Source organism: Epargyreus clarus, unplaced genomic scaffold (assembly GCF_041222505.1).
Source record: "Epargyreus clarus isolate Ecla_fem2 unplaced genomic scaffold, WU_Ecla_fem_2.2 ptg000035l, whole genome shotgun sequence".
Taxonomy (NCBI): domain Eukaryota; kingdom Metazoa; phylum Arthropoda; class Insecta; order Lepidoptera; family Hesperiidae; genus Epargyreus; species Epargyreus clarus.
The window spans coordinates 7364594-7387739 of record NW_027332240.1 but is presented as its reverse complement, the minus strand read 5'-3'; the positions used below and the strand labels follow the sequence as shown (position 1 = coordinate 7387739).

The 23146-nt window shown below is 34.9% G+C and overlaps 1 protein-coding gene across 1 annotated transcript in view; it reads left to right on the top strand.

Annotated features, from left to right (window-relative positions):
* Window positions 1–23146, top strand: part of Dpp10 (Dipeptidyl peptidase 10) — a 139943-nt gene that overhangs the window by 89518 nt on the left and 27279 nt on the right. Inside the window, exon 5 of the mRNA XM_073092276.1 lies at window positions 3304–3533. Coding sequence (XP_072948377.1) covers window positions 3304–3533 — 230 coding nt within the window. The remainder of the gene's footprint in view (window positions 1–3303; window positions 3534–23146) is intronic.

Below are 23146 nucleotides of genomic sequence, written 5' to 3'. Positions count from 1 at the left end.
CTTTGAGAAGCTTTTCAAAGTTTCTGTTATATTAATGTTATAGTTAAATAAGACATAACAACATATTCAATAGTATTACTGGTATCACCATAACAGACTTGTTATGTTAATACCAGTAATACTATGATATAGTTGTACTATTATTTATTATTATATAGTATAGTTATAATTAAGTTCTTTAATAAGGAGCAGTGATAGTCTAGTTGTTAACAACCTCGGCCTCTTGATCTAAGGATCCGAGGTTCAAATACAGCCCAAATGGCTTGGATTTAAACATATCAGGTATCGTTAGCACCGAAATTCTTGTTTTTGTAATATTCCTCTAGTATACTACTCGTACTTGAATATATATTCGTACAAATGGAATCTGCATCTCGAAACATATGCGTTAGCATTACGTATTCTAGGGGCTAAATGAGAATGCCTCGTGCAACCAACTCCAAAAACCAAATTTTATTCAAAGCTTTACAATACCTTGCATTTGTTTGCAAGACATTCCACCTTTGTTTTGGGGACACTTTGACATTTTCCTAAAAGTATTAAACTTGAGTTTTGTTTCCTCGAGTCGAATGCGGGCATTGTTTGTATTGTACTTATATTTTTGTTAACAAACTTTGAGAAGCTTTTCAAAGTTTCTGTTATATTAATGTTATAGTTAAGTAAGAGTACTTTTGGTAATATCAGTAATACTATTGTAGTTAAGTATTTTAGTAAGGAGCAGTGATAGTCTAGTGGTCCAGAATCTAGAAGCAGTGAGAGCCTAGTAGTTAAGAAGCTCGGCCTTTTGATCTAAGGGTCCGAAGTTCAAATTCAGCTCAAACGGCTTGACGGATTTAAACATATGAGGTGTCGTTGGCATCGAAATTTTTGTTTTTATAATATTCCTCTAGTTTACTACTCATACTTTAATATGTATTCGTAGGAAAGGAATCTGCCACTCACAAAGCCTTATGTACTCTGGGGACTAAATTAGAATGCCTCGTGCAACCAACTTGTCGTGCTATTCGAAATGAAACTCTAAAAACCAAATATTATTCAAAGCTTTACAATACCTTGCATTTGTTTGCAAGACATTCCACCTTTGTTTTGGGGACACTTTGACATTTTCCTAAAAGTATTAAACTTGAGTTTTGTTTCCTCGAGTCGAATGCGGGCATTGTTTGTATTGTACTTATATTTTTGTTGAAAAACTTTGAGAAGCTTTTCGAAGTTTCTGTTTTTTTTTATTATATAGGAGTAGCAGACGAGCATGCTATCCACGTAATGGTAAGTGGCTACTGTAATCAACCTCAAATACGATTAGGTATTCCTATCGAATGCGGGCATAATTTGTTTGTATTTATATTTTTGTTAAAAAACTTTGAGAAGCTATTCAAAGTTTCTGCAATATTCATGTTTTAGTATAACAGTGATATTACTGTAATTAAGTACTTTAATAAGGAGCAGTGAAAGTGTAGTGATTAAGTAACTGGGCCTTTTGGTCTAAGAGTCCGAGGTTTAAATACAGCTCAAACGGCTTGACGGATTTAAACATATGTGGTGTCGTTGGCATCGATTTTTTTGTTTTTATAAAATTCCTCTAGTTTACTACTCATACTTTAATATGTGTTCGTAGGAAAGGAATCTGCCACACACAGGCGTTCTGTACTCTGTGGACTAAATTAGAAAGGCTCGTGCAACCAACTTGTCATGCAATTCAAAATGAAACTCCAAAAACCAAATATTATTCAAAGCTTCACAATACCTTGCATTTGTTTGCGAGACATTTTACCTTTGTTTTGGGGACACTTTGACATTTTCCTAAAAGTATTAAACTTGAGTTTTGTTTCCTCGAGTCGAATGCGGGCATTGTTTGTATTGTACTTATATTTTTTTTTAATAAACTTTGAGAAGCTTTTCGAAGTTTCTGGTACTATTTTAGTTAAGGTTTTTAGTAAGGAGCAGTGAAAGCCTAGTAGTTAATAAACTGTGTTTTTTGTCTAATGGTCCGAAGTTCAAATTCAGCTCAAACGGCTTCACGGATTTAAACATATGAGGTGTCGTTGGCATCGAAATTTTTGTTTTTATAATATTTTCAAGTTTATCACTCATACGTAAAAATATATTCGTAGGAAAGGAATCTGCCACTCACAAAGCCTTATGTACTCTGGGGACTAAATCAGAATGCCTCGTGCAACCTGCTTTTTAAGTATATCACATTTGTACAATCAATTACTTTTGTTTGTACAAATGTAATAAGAATATTTAAAGGTGGGAGAATCACCACCGCCTCCTTTATTATGCCTAATAGTAGCAGTGTTCCGCGATGATCCGGTTTAAAGGGTGTGGTCAGTGAGACATTATTCGAAGGGTTCCAACTTAGTCGCCAGGGGTAGCATTTGTGGCCACCCTCTGGCATAACTCTATCTTATCCGGGGTTGGTTATAGATGTCCATGAGCGGTAGCACCCACTTACAACCAAGCTCGCTCGCTACTTCAATTTAAAAAAGCAACTTTTGGAAAAATCGTCATAAATATTTTAACCAATGGTTAAGCATTGTTCAAACGTTGAAATAACTTAACCTTCGCCGACACGTGATCCTATTGAAAGCCCTTCACTCATCGAAGCGGTTCTTGGTATAAGTGGCGATGAAGTTCTCTTATGCCGAGGTCGCTTACACACTCGTTAGGCACATTCATATTTTGTTAGATTTTCTTGGAAAATAGTTGAAATGTTTTTTGTGATGGTGGTACCATCGTAATTAAATAAAAAGTTTATTTGTCCTATTCATTGATTATAACTTTGCATATCATTTAATGAGCGTACCTACCTTACAGATTAGAGCGCTAAAGGTTTCGGGTTCAATCAGATAAAAACTGAATGATAATAATTTATAATATCATAGTAGCAGACGAGTCTACAATCCACCTGACGGTAAGTGTCTACTACCGCGCATAGACATCTGTAATCAACAGATAGCACGAGATATTCCTACGTGAGGTTAGATGTCTCTACCTGACGTCGGCTACAAATACGCCGCTACACCTAAGGACTAAGCTGGAACGCCTCGGAAATGTATGTCTACTTTACCACACCCTTCATACCAGAACATATCAACGGTTAACACTACTGTTATGAGGCAGAAATGGGTGTGGCGGTGGTGCCGCCGGAGTCGAACCATAATGGGTTCTACTACCGTAATGATGCATTTTAGATTTTTATACTGTATCTGGGGTTTTTATCACTCTATGAAGCCCATGACACACAATTTTAGTGCGCGGTTTTAATTACAGAAAGTTTCACATGATATTTTTCTTCCCCAGAGAGTCCTACCCACTCACCCCGCTACCAGACGAAGTGGGGGGTGGAGTGATCACCGAAGGTCCACTACTGCTCCTGGCCATGTGGACGCCGAAGGGCCACGGGCTCATCACGGTGAAGGACTACGACATCTACTACCGGCCGGCGCCGAGGTCCTCTACCGGCTACCGGGTGACGGATACCGGTATACCCGGTACCATACATAACGGTGTGCCGGATTGGCTATATGAAGGTGAGTTTTATTTAACCGACTACCCAAAGACGTATTGGACACGCTGATTACGCCGTTATCCAACGAAATATATCGAGCGCCGACTTCAGTACTATGTACTAAACCAACATTTATTTGAATTATTTTTTACTTTGTAATGACATCGAGGTCGGTTGTATTCTTTGTTATTTTTTTTAACCTCAACGTAACCAATTTACAATTGACCAGTGCCAAAATCGGCTTTTTAATTTTGGTGTAAATAAATCTATATGTCACAGTATTCCAGATTGGCTTTTTGCAAGTAAGATTACACTTTGTCTAGTAAGTGATACGTAGCTTGCTTGCTGATTCCATTACGTATATAAAAATCTCTAAAAAATAGTTTTTCTTAATCAAATCGAGTATTATGACCTAATATTAAAATCCATAAACTGTAAATTTGTCAAAATTACGTTAAAAAGATATTGCTTCTTAAAGTTTTATTTCGGCTATATCGTCCACGATCTTGTCACGTCATCTAAGCATCTAAATCTTATTTTCTCAAAATTATAAATCAAGCTGGAATTAAAATCAAAATCAGATTTGATTGAGGATAAAATTAAGCTAGGGTTATCAGATAATATCGTCTAAAATACCTTTCTTCCGCCATTTAACATAACTTACCAGATAATTTTGACACCCAGCAAATAGCCCCATAAAGTTTTGGAGCAAGTATAATCCTCAAATTCAAAGGAAGATAAATATGAACTGACACTGCAGTAAGCCGCTTTAACTAGATTAAAGCGCTGAATTAACCTGGTGTCGTATTGGGAGTATGTGAGCGATAAACGATATTGTGCTTCTAACATGTTCAAGCGAGAAGCCTCTATATGCGAGCCTTGGAAGCCTTGGAGCATTATTACAAAAACCGCCTTTGTCACTTTGTTATCCACAATTTAGATGGAACTAACAGCATATTTGTAAAAAAGACCTAACAGGGAATTCATACGGTCATACATACATGAGACCAGGTTCCATCCAATTTTTATCAACCAAAGATCAAAATTTGAAAATATGTTACCACAAGTTCCTGTATAATTATATGACAAGTGCCTAAAACACAGGAAATTCTTAAGCCGGGAACTAATTAAATTAATCAAGGATGGCACGAAAGCTCAGTTTCTTAAGTACATTAACTGTTCCCGTCTCGTTCTATTGTTGTCTATCTCTTTCGTTATGATTAAATTAGCTTTTCGAATTACCAATTAGTGTTAGCTGCCAGATGTAACTATAATCTAAAACTTGGAAAAAGGTACAGAATTAATTCTACCACCTTCCAAACTTAAAGATATTATCATTTTTGTGAAGAAAAATTCAATTCATCTTTTTCTTACTCCTTCTGAGAAATTTCATTGTATGATTCCTTATGGTACTACTTTTTTATAATATGGGAGTCGCAGACGAGCATGCAGTCCACCTGATGCTAAGTGGCTACTGCCGCCCATGGGCATCTGTAATCAACCCCACATAGGATCTTTTTAACCGACTTCAAAAAGGAGGTGGTTATCAATTCGGCCGGTACCTTTTTTTTTATGTATGTACACGAATTACTCCGCCGTTAGTGGACCGATTTTAATAATTCTTTTTTTGTAACTACAGTCTGAGTAATTCCATCGTATGATTCCTTATAATTTCTTGTACTCGTAGGTACTATTCATGCATGTAAAAACTTGAACAGACTTTTTATTGTAATAACAAGATCGAAAAACATTCAGCCTGAAAATTGGTAACTAGTCACTAACACCCATAGACATCTGTAACCAACTTCATACAAAACAGGGGTTTTATCTCAAGCCGATCACAGATGCCACTCATAAGAACTAAGATGGTTGTCTCATATGCATCATATTGCATACACAGTTAAACTCTTTCTCTCTAGTTATAGAGACTAACAGACGGCAGTAACTTACCCGTTAACTCTACCCGTTCTCTACTTGTATTACATACAAAACATTTTCAAGTAACACTAAGAACCCTAACGGCCAATTAAAGCCACATAATTACAACCCCAATCTAGATTAGGAACCACTCAAGACCTAAAAACTTCGGAGCGAAGCATTTCGTAGCGAAGAGTTTCGGAGCGAAGCATAAGACATTTTAATTTGGAGCGCGGGAAGGGAAAATGATCATTTTATTCTGTTAGGGGCGTTGTAAATGAGCGACTCAACCTGCTTTATCTTAATGACCCGTTCCCCCATTTGCTTCGCTAAGGGTAGTCTCATACGATTTTAAAACGCTGCGATTTGACGCGAAGCAAACGCTTGTTTACTTGTGATTATTTGAAGATGGTAGAACTCTTCGTGAATGAACTACACATTACCGTCACATCTGCCTTATAGCAATAGAGTTAAATACTGTCACGGGATTCATCTTAGTTCTCCAGGCTCTACTTTGCTTCGAAGGTGGTAGAACCCTTTGTAGTTCGACTCCGGCGGCACCACCGCCACACCTATTTCTACCTAATAACAGCAGTGTTAGGCGCTATTGTGTTCCGGTTTGAAGGGTGTGGTAAGGGAGACAGACTTTTCCGAGGCGTTCCAGCTTAGTCCTCGGTGTAGCGGCGCATCTGTGGCCGAGCTCAGGTAGGAATATCTAATCCTATCTGGGGTTGATTACAGATGCCCGTGGGCGGCAGTAGCCACTCACCATCAGGTGGACTGCAAGCTCGTCTGCTGCTCTTATATTATAAAAAAAAATATATTGAGAGTTCTTTACAAATGCCGATGGATGTCGGTAACCACTCACCATTATCCCCCATTAGTAATACTAATCATCAATTATGGAACCAATATTTGTTTTACAAACGACGAAATCTAAATGGTTAAGTATGTATTGTTAAGTATGTGCGTAAATGAACACATGCTCGTTCTCTACTGCACTTTAAAAAATTCATTTTACAAAGTATGTTCAAAGATTTATTTTCTCATACCTTCAAGTGCAACGATTGTTACTACTATAATAGATCATCATCAACCCATTACTGTCCCACTGCTGGGCACGGGTCTCCTCTCAGAATGAGAAGAATTAGGCCATAGTCCACCGCGCCGGCCAAGTGCGTATTGGTAGACTTCACATACCCTTAAGATTTTTTTTTTTTTTTATAAATCTCTCAGGTATGCAGGTTTCCTCACGATGTTTTCCTTCACCGTTTAAGCAAGTGATAATTAATTTCTAATACGCACATTAATTTGAAAATCAGAGGTGCGTGCCCTGGGATTTGAACCTCGGACCCCTCGATCGAGAGGCCGCGTTTCTTAACCACTAGGCTAACACTGCTTATACTACTACTATAATAGATATAATAGTTATAATAGAGGGAAACCAAACTGAATTTTTTCATGTAGATATACATTACTACGTGCGTTCCTGGAATTTGGTGACGCACTCCGGCTTCTTACACAATACCGCTGTCAGTGTGTTAGACCCTTAACAGTCTTCGCCACGTACTCGTATATCTTCGCCAGATTTTAGTATGTGAATACGTAAATCGAGGAACGGTACTATAAGTCGTTTTTATCTCGCCAAGTTATATTAGTATCGTTAATTTTCACAAAAATCCTGTTATGTAAAATAATTGGGAATTTAAACAATGAAAAAAAGGGAAATTCTATTTGGTCATTCGATTTTACTGTCATCGAAAATAGTAGTAATGTGTCCGTCGTGTAGATAACATCATAGTATTGCTAGTATTGGTAATATAATTATAGATAGTTAATAAACCCCTTTATAAAATGATAAAGTTCGTAATAATGGATGATCCTTTATTATCGTTGATATTTATCGAAACCTTTCAGATAAAAGCGACTAGACATTAAACGAAATAGTAGCTATGTATCAAGAGATCGTAGAAATTCAGAATAGGGGCTTGGTAAGTGTATAAGCACCCTTAGAAGCGAAGCATATTGAAAATGATAGGCCGATAAATATCGGATTTCTTCGACCCAAAATGGTATTAAGTTCGCTCTACACTTTAAGTTATTATTTTATACTGCACGACTTCGACGTTTATTATTGTCGTAAGTCGTATGGCTAGAAGTCTTTTTATATCCCAATACTGGGCACGGATCATTCAATAAATGGGGGAAATCTGGACACCGCCATGAGACTACTTTGCAAATTGTAGAAAAACGTTTTCTTTGTATAACGTCCGTAAGGTTTCCTCCAAGTTCCCACAATTGCAGATCAGACTATTTAAACACCGCGGTCAGTTGCTAACTAACTTTTATTGTCTACCTACATTCCTTTATACACTACACTATTATTGTTGACTAGCTATTGACTACTACATCTATGTACTTACTGAAATTAAGCTATTTTCAGTAAGTAGGTACACTATTCATAATAAAATATATCAGATACATTACAAAAGTTTCTTGGCGCGATAAAAAAATATGTAATTATGGTTATTATCCCCTGTTACTAATATTTAATCTATCCAAATTATGCCTACCAAAGATCGAAATTTGACATCGAAATTCATATTTAGCAAAATTGACACATTACAATCTTTGGTAGACGATACATTAGATAGATCGATTATTAAATAATAACGGGTATAAGCTATATATAGCATTATTTTTAAATAATTATAGTCACATCGTGACTATTATTATTTAAAAATAAACGTGTAGTTGTCGTAAGCTATAAATGTACATTTTTGAAAAGGTCGTCTTTGCAGCTTCTGAAACAAAATATTTTATTCGTCCATAAGGGAATTTCGTTAAGCTTACAGGCACTTTGTTCTAGTGCCTTTAGTTTGTGATGAAAGGTATTTTTTACTTTGACTAACCCGAGGGCATAATGTTTAGTCGCTGGAGCGCTCAGCTAAGCAGGGATCCGGGTTGATCCCTGGTCAGATATTTATGTGATGATGAATTTAGAGAAAGAGATCTGTGCTGTATTTTTTTAAGAAAACTTTCACGTCTATAAGATTTTAAAAAAGTTCTTAAGTGAGTGTGAATTATTGGTGACATGTTTGGCCAGCGATGGACTATGACCTTAACCCCTCTCACTCTTAGAAAAGATGTCCAGTCAAGGTTGACAATAACGACGTGAGAGGAGAATGAACATGGTGGGCCAAAATGTTACAAGTTGAGATATAGTCTAAAAAAATGGTCAAAGTTTTTAATGTAAAATATAATAAAACTCAGCTTTTTCTCAATCTGGAAGTGGCGAATAACAAAAAAAAATGTTTTTCATGACAAAATTATTTGTTTTCATGACCAAATGATTAGTTGTTGAATATTTAATCGATTAGACATTTAAAGAAAAGAAAACCTGTCCACTACATGTTAATAAATGCAGCATACACATGGAAATATAATTACTTGGAATCTTTAAATTCACACCATTTTTATCTTGTTACATTCGGGCCCAGATATGTATGGAATTCAGTCTCCTTTGTTCCTATAAATAATATCATATGATTACTCATATCCTCATATACTTATTTATATTTTAAGTCTAATACAATGATAAAATGCACCTAGCTCCTGTCCTTAGTAGGAAACTTAATTTAGGGCTTAACCATCCAGCGCCGAGTGTTTAATTAATAACGATTAATTAATAACCCTTTAGTGCTTCAGCTTAAACATTAATTAATTAAGGCATTTGTTATTAAAATAGCCTTTGTAATTACGCTGTAGTCCCTTGAATTCAAAGTACGTTTACAAATATTGCAACATTTTAATCTATGTAACAATTATTTTATATTTGGCATTACGTAAATAAAATTTCTAAATGAAATTTATATTTTTATGTTTTTGTTATAACTTTATATATTTTGTTATAACTTCACAATTTTATTGTTAACATGCTTTTATAAGCTTGGGTTGTATGTATGTTACACAGCATACATACATGTAACTATGTAACGGAATCTGAACCCGATTTCTATCCACTTTGAACGTTCAGTTTAAAAAAGAATTATCAAAAACCGATGACAATGCACAGTTTTAATAATTTTGTACCATTGTCCTTATCAACATCCTCAGGATTAACAAATTTTCGAGGCGAGATTGCTCGAGCGCCTTAGAGAAAGGTCATCGCAAAGTTACTAGATTGCAACAATTATTGCTTTTTAGTTTCAATAACTGTTATAGCGTGATTTTTAGTTTTGAAAATAATAATGTAATTTCCCTATAGCTCAAATGTTCTGAAACATGGTGGTCACTATAACAACAAATACTAAAAATTAATAAAATTAATATAATTTTAAAAAACTAAAAAACACGCTTTTATGATAAAATCAACTTAAAGTGGAAAATAATTTTCAATCTAGGAATCAATTAAGGAACAGTTAATAGTATAATTGTGAAAAAAGCGTGGGGTGCTCCATTTATCAGTTTTCGGTAAATAAGAATAGAGCGGATAGAACGGATCCCCTGGATCTATATCCTTTCCGACACTACGTAGAATAAGGATAGAAAATAGAACTAAAGCCTATTGTCTGGGTCATAATTAGGGGTCCAAAATGTAAACAAAGGTGTTGACCTGTCAAGAAAATACGTTAGAAATTGTAGTTTCTTATTTTTGTCGATATTAAAGTAATACAACAATAATAAAATAATAATCTAAATAAATTAAGATAAATTCATATTTTCTAATATTTATATCACCTCAATTTCTTCCCATACAGTAATAATAATAAAAAACTAAGTTTATGGTAAAAAATTAAAATGTGATAATGGTAACACAATCGGAATCCAAGACATTTATTGTGCCGTCATTTAAGTTTCGTAACTGATATTGTTGATTTTCGTGATTGTGATTGAACTCGAATATTTCTCGTTTACATAACGCGTTTGTTAAATTGTGTATATTTGTTAAATTTCCGTTTTTTTTGAGTTTGTTACATGTTTTATTTTTGTTAATTTTGACAGTGACATTTCTTTGTTTACATTTTGGACATCTAATTATGAATCAGACTATAGGTCCTAGGTGTAGATGACTGTAGGACCTGTTTTATTGTTGACAAGGGGGAAACCTTCTAAACGTACCTGGTGCCCGTCCGCTCTTAAACCCCGTAGTGATCGTCCTCGACGTTGCTTTGAGGACTCCGGGATCTCCAAAGGAACGCATTCGGAGTACTCTTAGCGTGTTGCCCCGTCGGACCCGCCCTGGTGAGTATAGAGCTTACCGACCATGTGGTGTGTACGACCATATGCGGCCACACAAATCGCCGTCCATTCCTGGGTTCTTACCGAGCGGTTTGAGCTCACACTCTTGCCACCCGCGACCACGAAAGCCGCCTTTTAGTGGCCTCTTACGACATGTAGGGGATACCGTAGCTTTATTCTACTCTCGGGACTACAGGGACAAGTATACTCTAGCATCTAGATCTTTTTTAGTAGACAGACCTAAATGCTAGAGTATACTTAATACAGATTTTGTAAAAACGTTATTTTTTATATTTAAAACAAAACTTTGTACATACACAAAATAAGCCGAACGCACACAAACCCTTGACTCTCAAATTGCCGCAGAAACTGTTAGTTTTTCATTTCCGTTCAAACACGAGTGCAACAACATATGTACAGATGATATATAAGTCTGCAGTGCAAAACAAACAACTGCAAACTGTGGGGCAAATATAGCTGACCTTTGCGACAAGTGGGACGGTCAGCAGAAGTGACGCAAAAAGTCACACTGAAAAAGTACTAATATGATGTATTATAGTTTTTGCCGACCGTTTTACTTCTTTTTTAGCTGTGTGTGGTACATAAAATATTTACTGAACAAATAAACCAAAAAGAACAAGCTTTTTAAAAGTAATTTTGTTTTTGTAATATTTGAACTTTAATTTGATAATCAAAATACATTGGTTATGTGGTCATTTGATAATCAAAATACGTAGGTTATGGTATATAATTATGGGGTTGCATAAAAATAATTGGTTCGCTATCTAGAGGCATCCGCCATATTGGATTTAAAATGACGTCACTAATCTAATCATACATTATCATCCAAAATAAACGTTTAAAGTAAAACTAATAGTTTAAAGAGTATCTCGTATCATTAGTCTTTGATTTCAAAACTTTCAAACTATAATATAATTAATCCTTATGTCCGTGCGAAATAAACTTAAAAACCTCTAAACCACCTCTAACCTCTAACCACCAAATTCCCACAAGATATTTAATAGAAACGTTTATGTGTAGCTTACACAAAGGTGCTTCTCTCGAAAAAATACATGGGTTTATATTTCCTTTGTAAAACCCCATACCCGTAACTCTTATCTTTATTTTTTTATTTCACCTTAACAAACAACAAATATTTAGCGTAACAAATTTCATTTCCTCTGCAATAATATAACAAAATATAAAAAATAACAAGGAACAAAGCAAGCCTAAGTAAACTTGTATAATTTTGTTGACGGTACTCATTCTAAGTCTTGCCTCGGCTCAGTGAGGTGGCACATCTTTTTATGCTAACCGTATATGAGGGTAAATGTCAGTGATGTGCTATTCATTAAAAATGTATCCGTTAATACGGATACGGATGCGGATCATTAGTATCTAGAACCGCAGTGATGTTCCGATTCATCAAAAATTTATTTGCGGACAGAAACGGATCATTTGTGCCTAAATCCGTGAATATTGTTACGGCTTCAAAGTTTTGCTCTGTGGTTATTAATAAGCTATTGAAACTATAGTTAATGTAGTAATTTGAGTATACCTTATTTCTTAATATATTACTATAAAGGCTATCTTAATATATTACTTAGTATATCGATAACACAATAAAAATACGTTTATATTAATTTGTGCATAATTAATGTGCCAAATAAGTAATTATAGTAAATAGAACGAATTTACATGGTTTAAAGTATTTCATTGCTACTCATACTTAGAATTTTACTGAAATTAATGAAATCTAATAATGTTCAAAAAATCCGTTTCGCGACTTGCAAAAAGTGATGAATACGAATACGGGTTTTTTCGGATATCCGCGGATACATATATAGATATCTGGCACATCACTAGTAAATATATATCTTTTTATGCGGGCGTTTTTCAAACTTCTAGAGGTATAATGAGTGTGGAAATGGGACGGCTGAAATATGTATGGACAGTGAAGGCTTTACATTTAGATAGTGGGAGGTCTAGCACCTTATTCAGCTGTTTATAAACGGTAGCTTATTAAAGTGTTGTCAGTGTTGTATTGTTATTCTTTTTCATTTCATGCATTATTTTTTGTTTTTGGTCAGCGAACTCGCACATGGAGGCTTCCGTATCACCAAATGTTCATGTTTTTTACTCATTTTTATTCATTTTATTATTTTCAACAATACTTAGTTATATGAAACGAAAATAGATGGCGTTGGGGTGATGATGAATGATACGTAAACAACGTATAATATTATTAATAAAATTAAATTAACAATATTAAAATATGTTTTATGGTTCTTATTCGTATTTATAAAATATCAGTTATAATAGTAAATGGATTGTAAAAATTTCAACCGTCTTCCTAATACGGTTTAACAGTTAGATCGAAAAATACCGGTTTGTTGTATGGAGACCCCTTTAATATTCAACTTTATTTTACTTTTAGTGTTTGTTGTTATAGCGGCCATCTTTATGCATCCTCTGTAAAAAAATCATGTGTCTATCTATTACGGTTTCGGAGATATATACAGACGGACAGACAGCGAAGTCTTAGTTTTAGGGTTCCGTTTTTACCCTTTGAGTACGGAACAGTAAAAAATTTAAATAACTATGAAAAACAATGACTTTTATCATAAAAAATCAAAAGCTTCATAAACGAATTCGTGAGCAAATCCTAGTATAAGATAAAAAAGGTACATAAATCATACTCCTACTTACAAGGTTCTCATTTTTATCACATAGATTTGCTATCGTAAATAAAACCATCCATCAAGTGTGCACACATCCACAACCTTTCAGTGGCTCCTGTATGGAGCTTGTACTTTCTAGAGCTTTTACTAGGAAAATACATTTACAGTTATTATATATGTATACGAGTTTTATGTGTGTGAAGTATGATTCTGAAATGTTTGGCACTCAACATACTAGTTACCTAGTTTTTTTTAGCAAATATTACAACTGTTCTACTTAGGAAGGTAACACATGAACGACAGTGAGCTAATAGTAGCTCATTGTAGCTCATGTGTTATGTTAGAGCGTTTCTAGTGTGCTCTTTGTGTTTCGACTCACCACCGCCAAACTTTTTTCTTCCTAATCACACAGGTGTTTAACGCTGCTGTACTCCGATTTGCAGGGTGTGGTAAGGTGTGGTGTGGTAACATAGTTACTTAGTCTTATCCGCAGTCTTCCAACTCAGTCCTCAGGGGTAGCAGCGCAGCTAACCTAAGTAAGAACTCTTATCATATTTGGGGTTTATTGCAGATGTCCATGGGCGGTAACCACTTACTATCAGGTGGACTGCATGCTCGTTTGCTACTTCAATAAAAATCCCTTATACACTTCAACCATAAAAGTAAAAAGTTACATGAGTCCATTATATTCGTCATCTTAAATGGCAATTTCCATCTTTTTCATCAGAGGTCCGTCTTTTACTGAATTGATTTCAAATATATAGTTAAAGGTGTAACACTAATATCAGAAGTAGAAGCCATGGTAATGCGTGGGTAGGCGGGCGAGGAAACCAGGACACACAAATGAACACAACGATTTACAAATCACTACACACAGTACTTTTTATTCAGTCACTTATTACCTACTTAAATTTAACAAAATGGACAAGTTATTTAATTTCACGTTCCACCAGAACACGTGAGGCGCGTGCGCTCCCGCCAAAAGTGACATTTCCCTTTCTTACTTTTTTTAAATACCGAAACGTTATGGCCGCCTCCTCAGCGCTCGGTGTTACGTCACTTGTCAAACGATAATGCAAAAATCACAATAGTCCGCACTATTGCCATCTATCGATCATTGAGAAAATCTCAATGCGCCGTCATAGTAATTAATCCGGCATTGTTCCTACGTTTTTGTTATAAGCTATTGTTCCAAAAATTTTAATCAGGGCCTATTGACTCTTAGTAATATTTCTGGATTTATTAATATTTAAAATTAATACTAAAGCAAAATAATATAGACTCTTTGAGTATTATTCTATTGTATTTAGACCTTGTACATAGATGTCAAAGGACAAAGCTTATTCCCACCATTTAATTTAAGGCGTAATTACAGTCATAATTTGTAGAATAATTCTGTGATTACCAATAGGTATTTGGATAGGTAGAATAAATATAATTCGGCTGGAAAGGTACCACCGCCACATATATTTCTAGCGTATAACAGTCCTGTTAGATTAAAGCGGTCCACCTGACAGTAAGTGACTACTGCCGCTCATGGACATTTTCAATCAAACCCAGATAAGATTAGTTTCCTACAAGAGGTCCGCACAAGTTGCGTTGCTACCCCTGAAGATTAAGCTGGAATGCCTCGGACAAGTATGTCTCCCTTACCACACCCTTCGAGCCAGAACACATTAGCGCTCTGCAGTTATTAGGCGTTGTGGTGGTGCCGCCAGAGTCGAACCACAGAGGGTTTTACCTTCAAAATCTTCTTAGTCCTAATGACTGTCAACGCATCTTTCTATATAGAGTTTCGCATTGTTCTATATAGAGTTGGTTATAAATGTTTTTATGCAGTGATCATTTACCATCGAGCTTGGGTGACTCCGGTTGCGTTCCGTCGGAGATCCCGGAGTTCTCCAACAAGCGTTGAGGACAGCCACCGGGGGGATTCAGTGTGGTAAAAATCCCCACATAACCCGGCGACGCTCCCTAGGGCTTCGGGTACCTTTTGAAGGTTTCCCCCTGCGATTTCGTTTGTTACTCCCATAGATTAGTAAAGATTACTTGCTCCTAACAAGAAAATGTAATCTTTTGACAATTGTCACTGTCATCTATTTTCGTGTTTGAAAAATATTAAAAAAAATGTAGTATTTAGGTCATTTACGAATGATTATACTTCTCCGCACTTTATCTTCGATTTCGTGTGTTAACTGCGCATGTCGGCATTGCTCCACGTAAATTACACCATCACAGCCATTGAATGGCTGACAGAAATGTGAGCCGTTTAAGTCATTTAATGGCTTCTTTCAATTACAAGGCGGTGAGATATCTATACTTATCTATGGTTACTGCAATCATTTAAAACATACGAATAATTCGTCTTTGATTTATTTTAAAGTTCAGATTAAAGTGGTGTATATCAAAATAATTTAGACATCATACTATGAAGTACAATATATTTACGATGTCAATGACCCGATGCACGTAGGAATCTATTATTAGAGTAAATGAAACGCACTGAGGTGGATATAGGTTGATTCCGTTTGCTATTTCTTCCTTTGATCTGTTAGACGTATTTAAAATACTTTTGTTTAGGAAACTGACGCTTTGAAATATTTTCATATGTCAATTATACAATACATTAAGTAAAATGAACCGAAGATATATAACATGATGAGTTCCGTATGTGATACGAAAAACAATAAAAATATAAACGATAAAAAATCCATCTTGCATGGACATCTGTAATTGACCCCAGACAGGATCACGTACAGAGATAGATATAGGTTGATGTTGTTTGCTATTTCTTTCTTTGATCTGTTTGACGTGTTTCAAACACTTTTATTTAGAAAACTGACACATTGACATAATTTTCTGTTTCAATTGTAAAATACATTAGGTAAAACTAAACTGAAAAAACTCTCGAAGAGTTCCGTATTTAAAATTAAATATGTGTGTATTTTTTATAATAAAGTTCCAGCAAACTACCATGCATAGGAGTGATAGCCTAGTGGTTCAGAAACTCGGCCTCTCGATCGAGGGGTCCGAGGTTCAAATTCCAGGCACTCACCTCTGGTTTTTTAAAGTTATGTGCGTTTTAGAAATTAGAAATTATCACTTGCTAAACGGTGAAGGGAAACATCGTGAAGAAACCTGCATACCTGAGAGATTTATAAAAAAAATCTCAAAGATATGTGAAATCTACCAAAACGCACTTGGCCAGCGCGGTGGACTATGGCCTAATCCTTCTCATTCCGAGAGGAGACCCGAGCCCAGCTGTGGGCCTGTAATCGGTTGTTGATGATGATGATGAAACTAGCACGCAGTCCACCTTATCCATCATTTATAATCTACCCCAGATAAGATTGGGTTTCTCCCTGAGGACTAAGTTAGAAAACTTCGGATTTGTGACCAAATGTTTCGACTCATTTTCTGGTTTACAAACGTTTATACACTCATAATTCCATTATTAGATTGCTTTATACTGCAGGTTCCATAAACAGCCAGGCATTTCGAACTAGAACAGGTCTAAATTCCTTACTTAAGTATTTGCCTGACTGAGAGAACTATAATGTTTGGGTGGTTGTAAAACTAGGATATGCTCACAGAATTACATGACGCCTGTAATACACATGCCCAAAATTTGTACGGAAATTTTAGTATCCAGGTCATATATAATAAAAGACTATACGGATAATGAAATATACGTAAACAATGATATTGAACTCAAAATTAGTACCCAAATTTTATTACCCAGGTCATTTATAACAATAGACTAAGGGAATAACCACACGGCAGTGTATCAGACAAGTTAATAGAAACATGATGCTTAGACAAGGAATCGTATCATTAAGTTTGTTATTATCTCGATGGACATAAATGTTTCTCAAAATAAATATTTTGAAATGGTACGTCACAATTCTTTTAAAAACCCTTAATTTAGGTAATAGCTAAATAGCACTTTCTGCACTTATTGCTCTACAGTTATCATCCTACAGAATACACTTATAGCTTAAGATTTAATTGTAATAATAGAATACTTTAAGTAATTAAAACTTTTATTTTAATGATCGTTATCCGCTTCTATCTTAATTTTTTTTTCCGAGGTTATTTTTATTGGGGAAGGCGATAGATCATTGTTTCAAACACAGAACTTGGCTCGCTTTACATTTGATATTTATGTGTAAAGGCCAGAAGTGACCCTTACTTGGCAAATTTATACATAAAATATCAGTGAAACTTTAGTACGGTGCCGTCAACGGTAGAATGTGGAATATTATATCGGGTACTGTTTGATATGGTATCTATTTCAGAAAATTTAATCATTATTATAGACAAGGTTATGAAGCAGATGTGCTAATTTTATTGTTTTTTATATTGTTAGAAGCACTATGAATATTAAGGAAAATTATAATGTACGTTATTTATTCGTTGTGAATTAAAAATATAAGAAAGTTTTAAATTAGTGGATTGTTTAAGAATAATTAATATGTTTTTAGCAAAAACCTTTGGAAATTTACACTTATAATATTATAAAGAAGAAAACTTTGTTTGTTTGTTTGGTTGCAATGAAAAGGCTCAAAAACTACTGGACCGATTTTAAAAATTCTTTCACCATTCGAAAGCTACATTATCTACAAGTAACATAGGCTATATTTTATATGAAATATATTTGGTAAATGCTTTTGAGGCGGTACAAAGTTTGCCGGGTCAGCTAGTATTAAATATTTCGAATTGAAGTCTACACATTTTTGATACTTACCATAAATCCTTTGATACGTAATGTATAGATTACAATGCAATACAATTGGATATATATAAAACACATATTATAACACAAAAAACTATTTCTAAATCCATAAATATAATTAAAAAAGAACAAATTATAGAATGCCTTTACGTCAGTAACCATCGACAGTAAAATTTTCTTCATTTTGGTTTATTTTAAAGTTTCACTCACTCATAACATTCTATTTTTACTCGAGCCCTCCAGGCCCTCAAAATTACGGTCGAATAAAAATGGTGGCCACAGACATGGTAAATTCAGGATAACACAATGTATCCCTGCGGTAAACATTTCTTGTCATGTTTCGAACAAATATTTTCCCTTGTTCATGTTTCTTTGAGTCCGATTTTATTTGTATTTTATGGACAATTTATTGGTGTTATTTAATAATAATTAAGACTACTATTTACAATATATATCTATATACAATCAGATAAAAAGTAATACAATCATAAATAAAATAAACTAACTATATGTTTTCTAGGCATTTACCGATTAATTCACGCAGAAGTTATTCTTATAAAGTAACAACTCATAATTATGAGTTTAGACTAATATTAATTGTATGATTTTAGACAATTCCACTTATATTATCGTGGAAGAGAGACATATTAATATATTATGTTTTACGGATACTCAAGATACGCGGGTATAATCTTCTTACTGCCGATAATTTGAAGCAACTGTATACGATACAACTGTATGGATCGTAGTGGCGACGAGTTTTATCATAACTTATATATTTTTTTTTTATAATATAAGAGTAGCAGACGAGCATGCAGTCCACCTGATGGTAAGTGGCTACTGCCGCCCATGGACATCTGTAATTAACCCCAGATAGGATTAGATATTCCTACCTGAGGTCGGCCACAGATGCGCCGCTACCCCTGAGGACTAAGCTGGAACGCCTCGGAAAAGTCTGTCTCCCTTACCACACCCTTCAAACCGGAACACAGCAGCGCCTAACACTGCTGTTATTAGGTAGAAATAGGTGTGGCGGTGGTGCCGCCGGAGTCGAACCACAAAGGGTTCTACCACCTTCAAATAATTTATATGATATACTATAAAGCAACAGCTAAGGAATAGAAGAATAAGAATATGAATTTCTTGCAAAAATAAATAAACTCGTTATTGCAAGAATATCAAATAAATAAATTCTTATACATGTTTTAAAATATGTGGGATTCCAACCAAATTTAAAACCCTTTTTTATAACGGAGTAATCCTTATGGATCCTCTACGCCCGGGGGAATGGCAGGGGTATCAAATGTATGGGGTATGTCTGACTCTATCAAGATTTTAAATCTTTGTTTTAGATCAGAATATTTATGTGACTACTCACCGTATAAGAACAAAAACATTATTACATTATCATTTATATTATTAATGACGACATTCAATTTTTAATTTAAAATGCTTATTAATATCCGTATTTTAAAATTTAAGGTTATGTTTAGTTGAGATTACATCAGATTTAATTTTTTATAGTATTGTAGATATTTACCTAAATTTCTGAATATAAACTGAAAAAAACATTATAAAGGAAAAACACATATAAACCGAAATTTCTTTATTTTTACCCGACGGCCAAGGAAGGGATATATTTTTCACGCGTATCTTGTATGTTTGTCTTTCTTTATTCGATCGGATCTAACAAACGTGTAGATGAATTTCGACAGTTAAGGTGTCATTATATTCGTCTCAATGACCCGAGTGTCCTTAGATAGGTGTTAGAAAAAATCAAAATAGCGGATTGTGGGCGCGAAAAAGTAACACATTTAAAAAAAAGTTTTTTAATTTAAATAATGCAAGCAACCTGTATATAGCAATATTGGCACGGTACATTACGCACTAAGGGCGGCGGCAAACGCTACATTTTAAAACAGGCCAGCGCACACGTAGCAACAAACACGTTCATTGAGATTCGTAAACATTGAAGTGATGTACGTCGATATTTATGAATAGTAAAATATTAACATTCCGGCATGATTATTCATGAACATAAATATTCATAAAATGCAAAGGTTCCGCTTACATAAAAACAATATATACAGGATGATTTTTTTAACTGTGTATGTTTGACGAAAAGCGTGGGGTAAAGTGAAAAATGCTGAAAGAAGTCATGAACACGGTTTTCACAAACACAAACTGTAACATATAATTAAAAAAATTAAGTATAATTTGATTAAATAATTACATTAAATTATATAATTAATGAATTGCATAGGAGAAAGTACCTTTGAAATATAATACAAATGGTATGCATGTACTCGTAGAACAGGTAAGCACGCGGACAAAGAATTTTGAAATCCCTGACAAACAATAGAAAACCTGATTTTTATTTAAACATAGTCGAAAAGAAAAAACGTTAAGGAAATTGTATAATTTATTACTTATTAATTTAACAATAAGCATATACATATTGATTAAATTTAATTTATACATAGCATTCTTATACAAGCTTGCAAATGGTTTTCTGAATTGCCCAAACTTATTGAATCTTTAAAATTTTTCAATTCCTGCAAGAATACCGAGATTTTCAACATTTAATCTTTTTTCTGAAAACTCCCATAAATCAAATCTCGGACAGCATGCGCCTATTAACAGAATCATTAAAGAATACAATACTGTCTCCAGAACCTCAAATTTTGACATCTTCTCTACTAATCTTAAGAAGATCAAGTGTACTACATTGCATTACGATTGTAACACTTCATTGTAACTATATAGACATTAGTGCAGCAGTGATAGCCTAGTGGTTAAGAAACGCGGCCTCTCGATCGAGGGGTCCGAGGTTCAAATCCCAGGCATCGCACCTCTGATTTTCAAATTTATGTGCGTATTAGAAATTAATTATCACTTGCTTAAACGGTGAAGGAAAACATCGTGAGGAAACCTGCATACCTGAGAGATTTATAAAAAATCTTAAAGGTATGTGAAGTCTACCAATACGCACTTGGCCAGCGCGGTGGACTATGGCCTAATCCTTCTCATTCTGAGAGGAGACCCGTGCCCAGCAGTGGGACAGTAATGGGTTGATGATGATGATATAGACATTAGTGTGCTTCTACCATTAATTTTTTTTTTCTTTTGTGTTTCTTTTTTTAATTAACTTGCTTGTAGTCTACACCTATAATTATGGTGGCATTAAGCTAGCCCCTTATGCTTTTTGTTGTACCTTAAATATATAAATGTACATTATGTTGGTGTTCAATAAATAAAATTAATAATTTTCCACTCACATAAGCCAATAATATCGTAATAGCGTTTTACGTACTGAATATGCGTGTTGCCTATAAACGGGACTATTTATATTAAAATCAATTGCTCACATCTGTGGCGGCTGAACTGCCTGAGAAATGACACAGATATATTAAGATTGATCGCCGTTCTCAAAATCAGTGCAGAGTGTAGTATTTGTTTGTTCTTGTAAGTAATAATAAGATTACTTCAATGTTATGTCCACCAACCAACATTGTTTTTTTTTAAATTGTAGCCTGTCTAAGTGTCGCCACCTGTGACTAATGCGCATTATTATAAAACAATCTGTCCTATATCTTTCCTATCAAAGGTAGACAATTGACATTTTTTTTTTCTTTTTTATAATATAGCAGTAGCAGACGAGCATGCAGCCCACCTGATGGTAAGTGGCTACTGCCGCCCATGGACATCTGTAATCAACCAGATAGGATTAGATATTCCTACCTGAGGTCGGCCACAGATGCGCCGCTACCCCTGAGGACTAAGCTGTAACGCCTCGGAAAAGTCTGTCTCCCTTACCACACCCTTCAAACCGGAACACAGCAGCGCCTAACACTGCTGTAATTAAGTAGAAATAGGTGTGGCGGTGGTGCCGCCGGAGTCGAACCACAAAGGGTTCTACCACCTTAAGACAATCCATCCTGGAAATTGCCAAATTTCGATCTTTGTAGACAAAAATTGGATAGATTGTTTATTAATAACCGGCGTAAGGTTACCTGAACCACAAAAAGTCAGCCCGAATTTACACCTCTCTATCGAAACGCGCGAACTGCTTCATGCTAGAAATAGGTGTTTAAATAATTCAGTAATTAACTGAACAGGAAACTTATTTAGCCTATGTCAATCCCACGACAAATCCAACGACACTTCATAATATGTTAAAATCTATCAAGCCGTTTGGGATGTGGGGCATGTTAACGAATGTGACCTACATTCATACATATTGCACACACACACACACACACACACATACATAATATATGTAGTACGCTCTTAAAACATTACTCTCCGCATTCAGGTAAAAACAAAAGCGCTGGAAGCAGAAGGCCATTGATTCCAATTCACACCAGCCCCGCTCTGTATACCTGAAAAAATAATCTCAATGGCCAGCGAGCTACAAAAGTTTAATCGGAATCCATTCAATGTGAATTGGACTTCATTAACGTGAGCCCAAAGTAGGGTTGCTAACCGTACTACTCGTATATGGTGTTCAACTATATTTCGGAACCACGTACTGTTGAAAAAATATATAGTAGTTACATAAAAAATCCAAATCAGTTCATTCGGACGGACTGACAGAGTAGTTGAGTATCACAAATAAAAAATACAGTCTATTTGAGACACTTTTTTGAAGTGAAATAACAAAAAATCGCGGACATATAAACATACATAGCTGTCGAATACAGAACCTCCTTTTTTGGAGTCAGTTAAAAATACTGTATTTTCAACACCAAAATCGAACAAATAAATTCATGTAATTAAAAGTTTTTGCACGTAAACATTAACATTTTATTGACTTATATTATATTTGATTTATACCTCAATATTGTCAAATGTTAAAACAATTAAACTTTTAAATAATGATAATTAATGAATACTACTTGTATACTAGCTGACCCGAAAAATGTTAAGGGTGAACAACCCTTATCATTTAGGGGGATGAAAAATAGATGTTGGCCGATTCTCATAGATACCGGATAAGCACAAAAAATTTCATCAAAATCGGTCAAGCCGTTTCGGAGGAGTATGGCAACGAAAACTGTG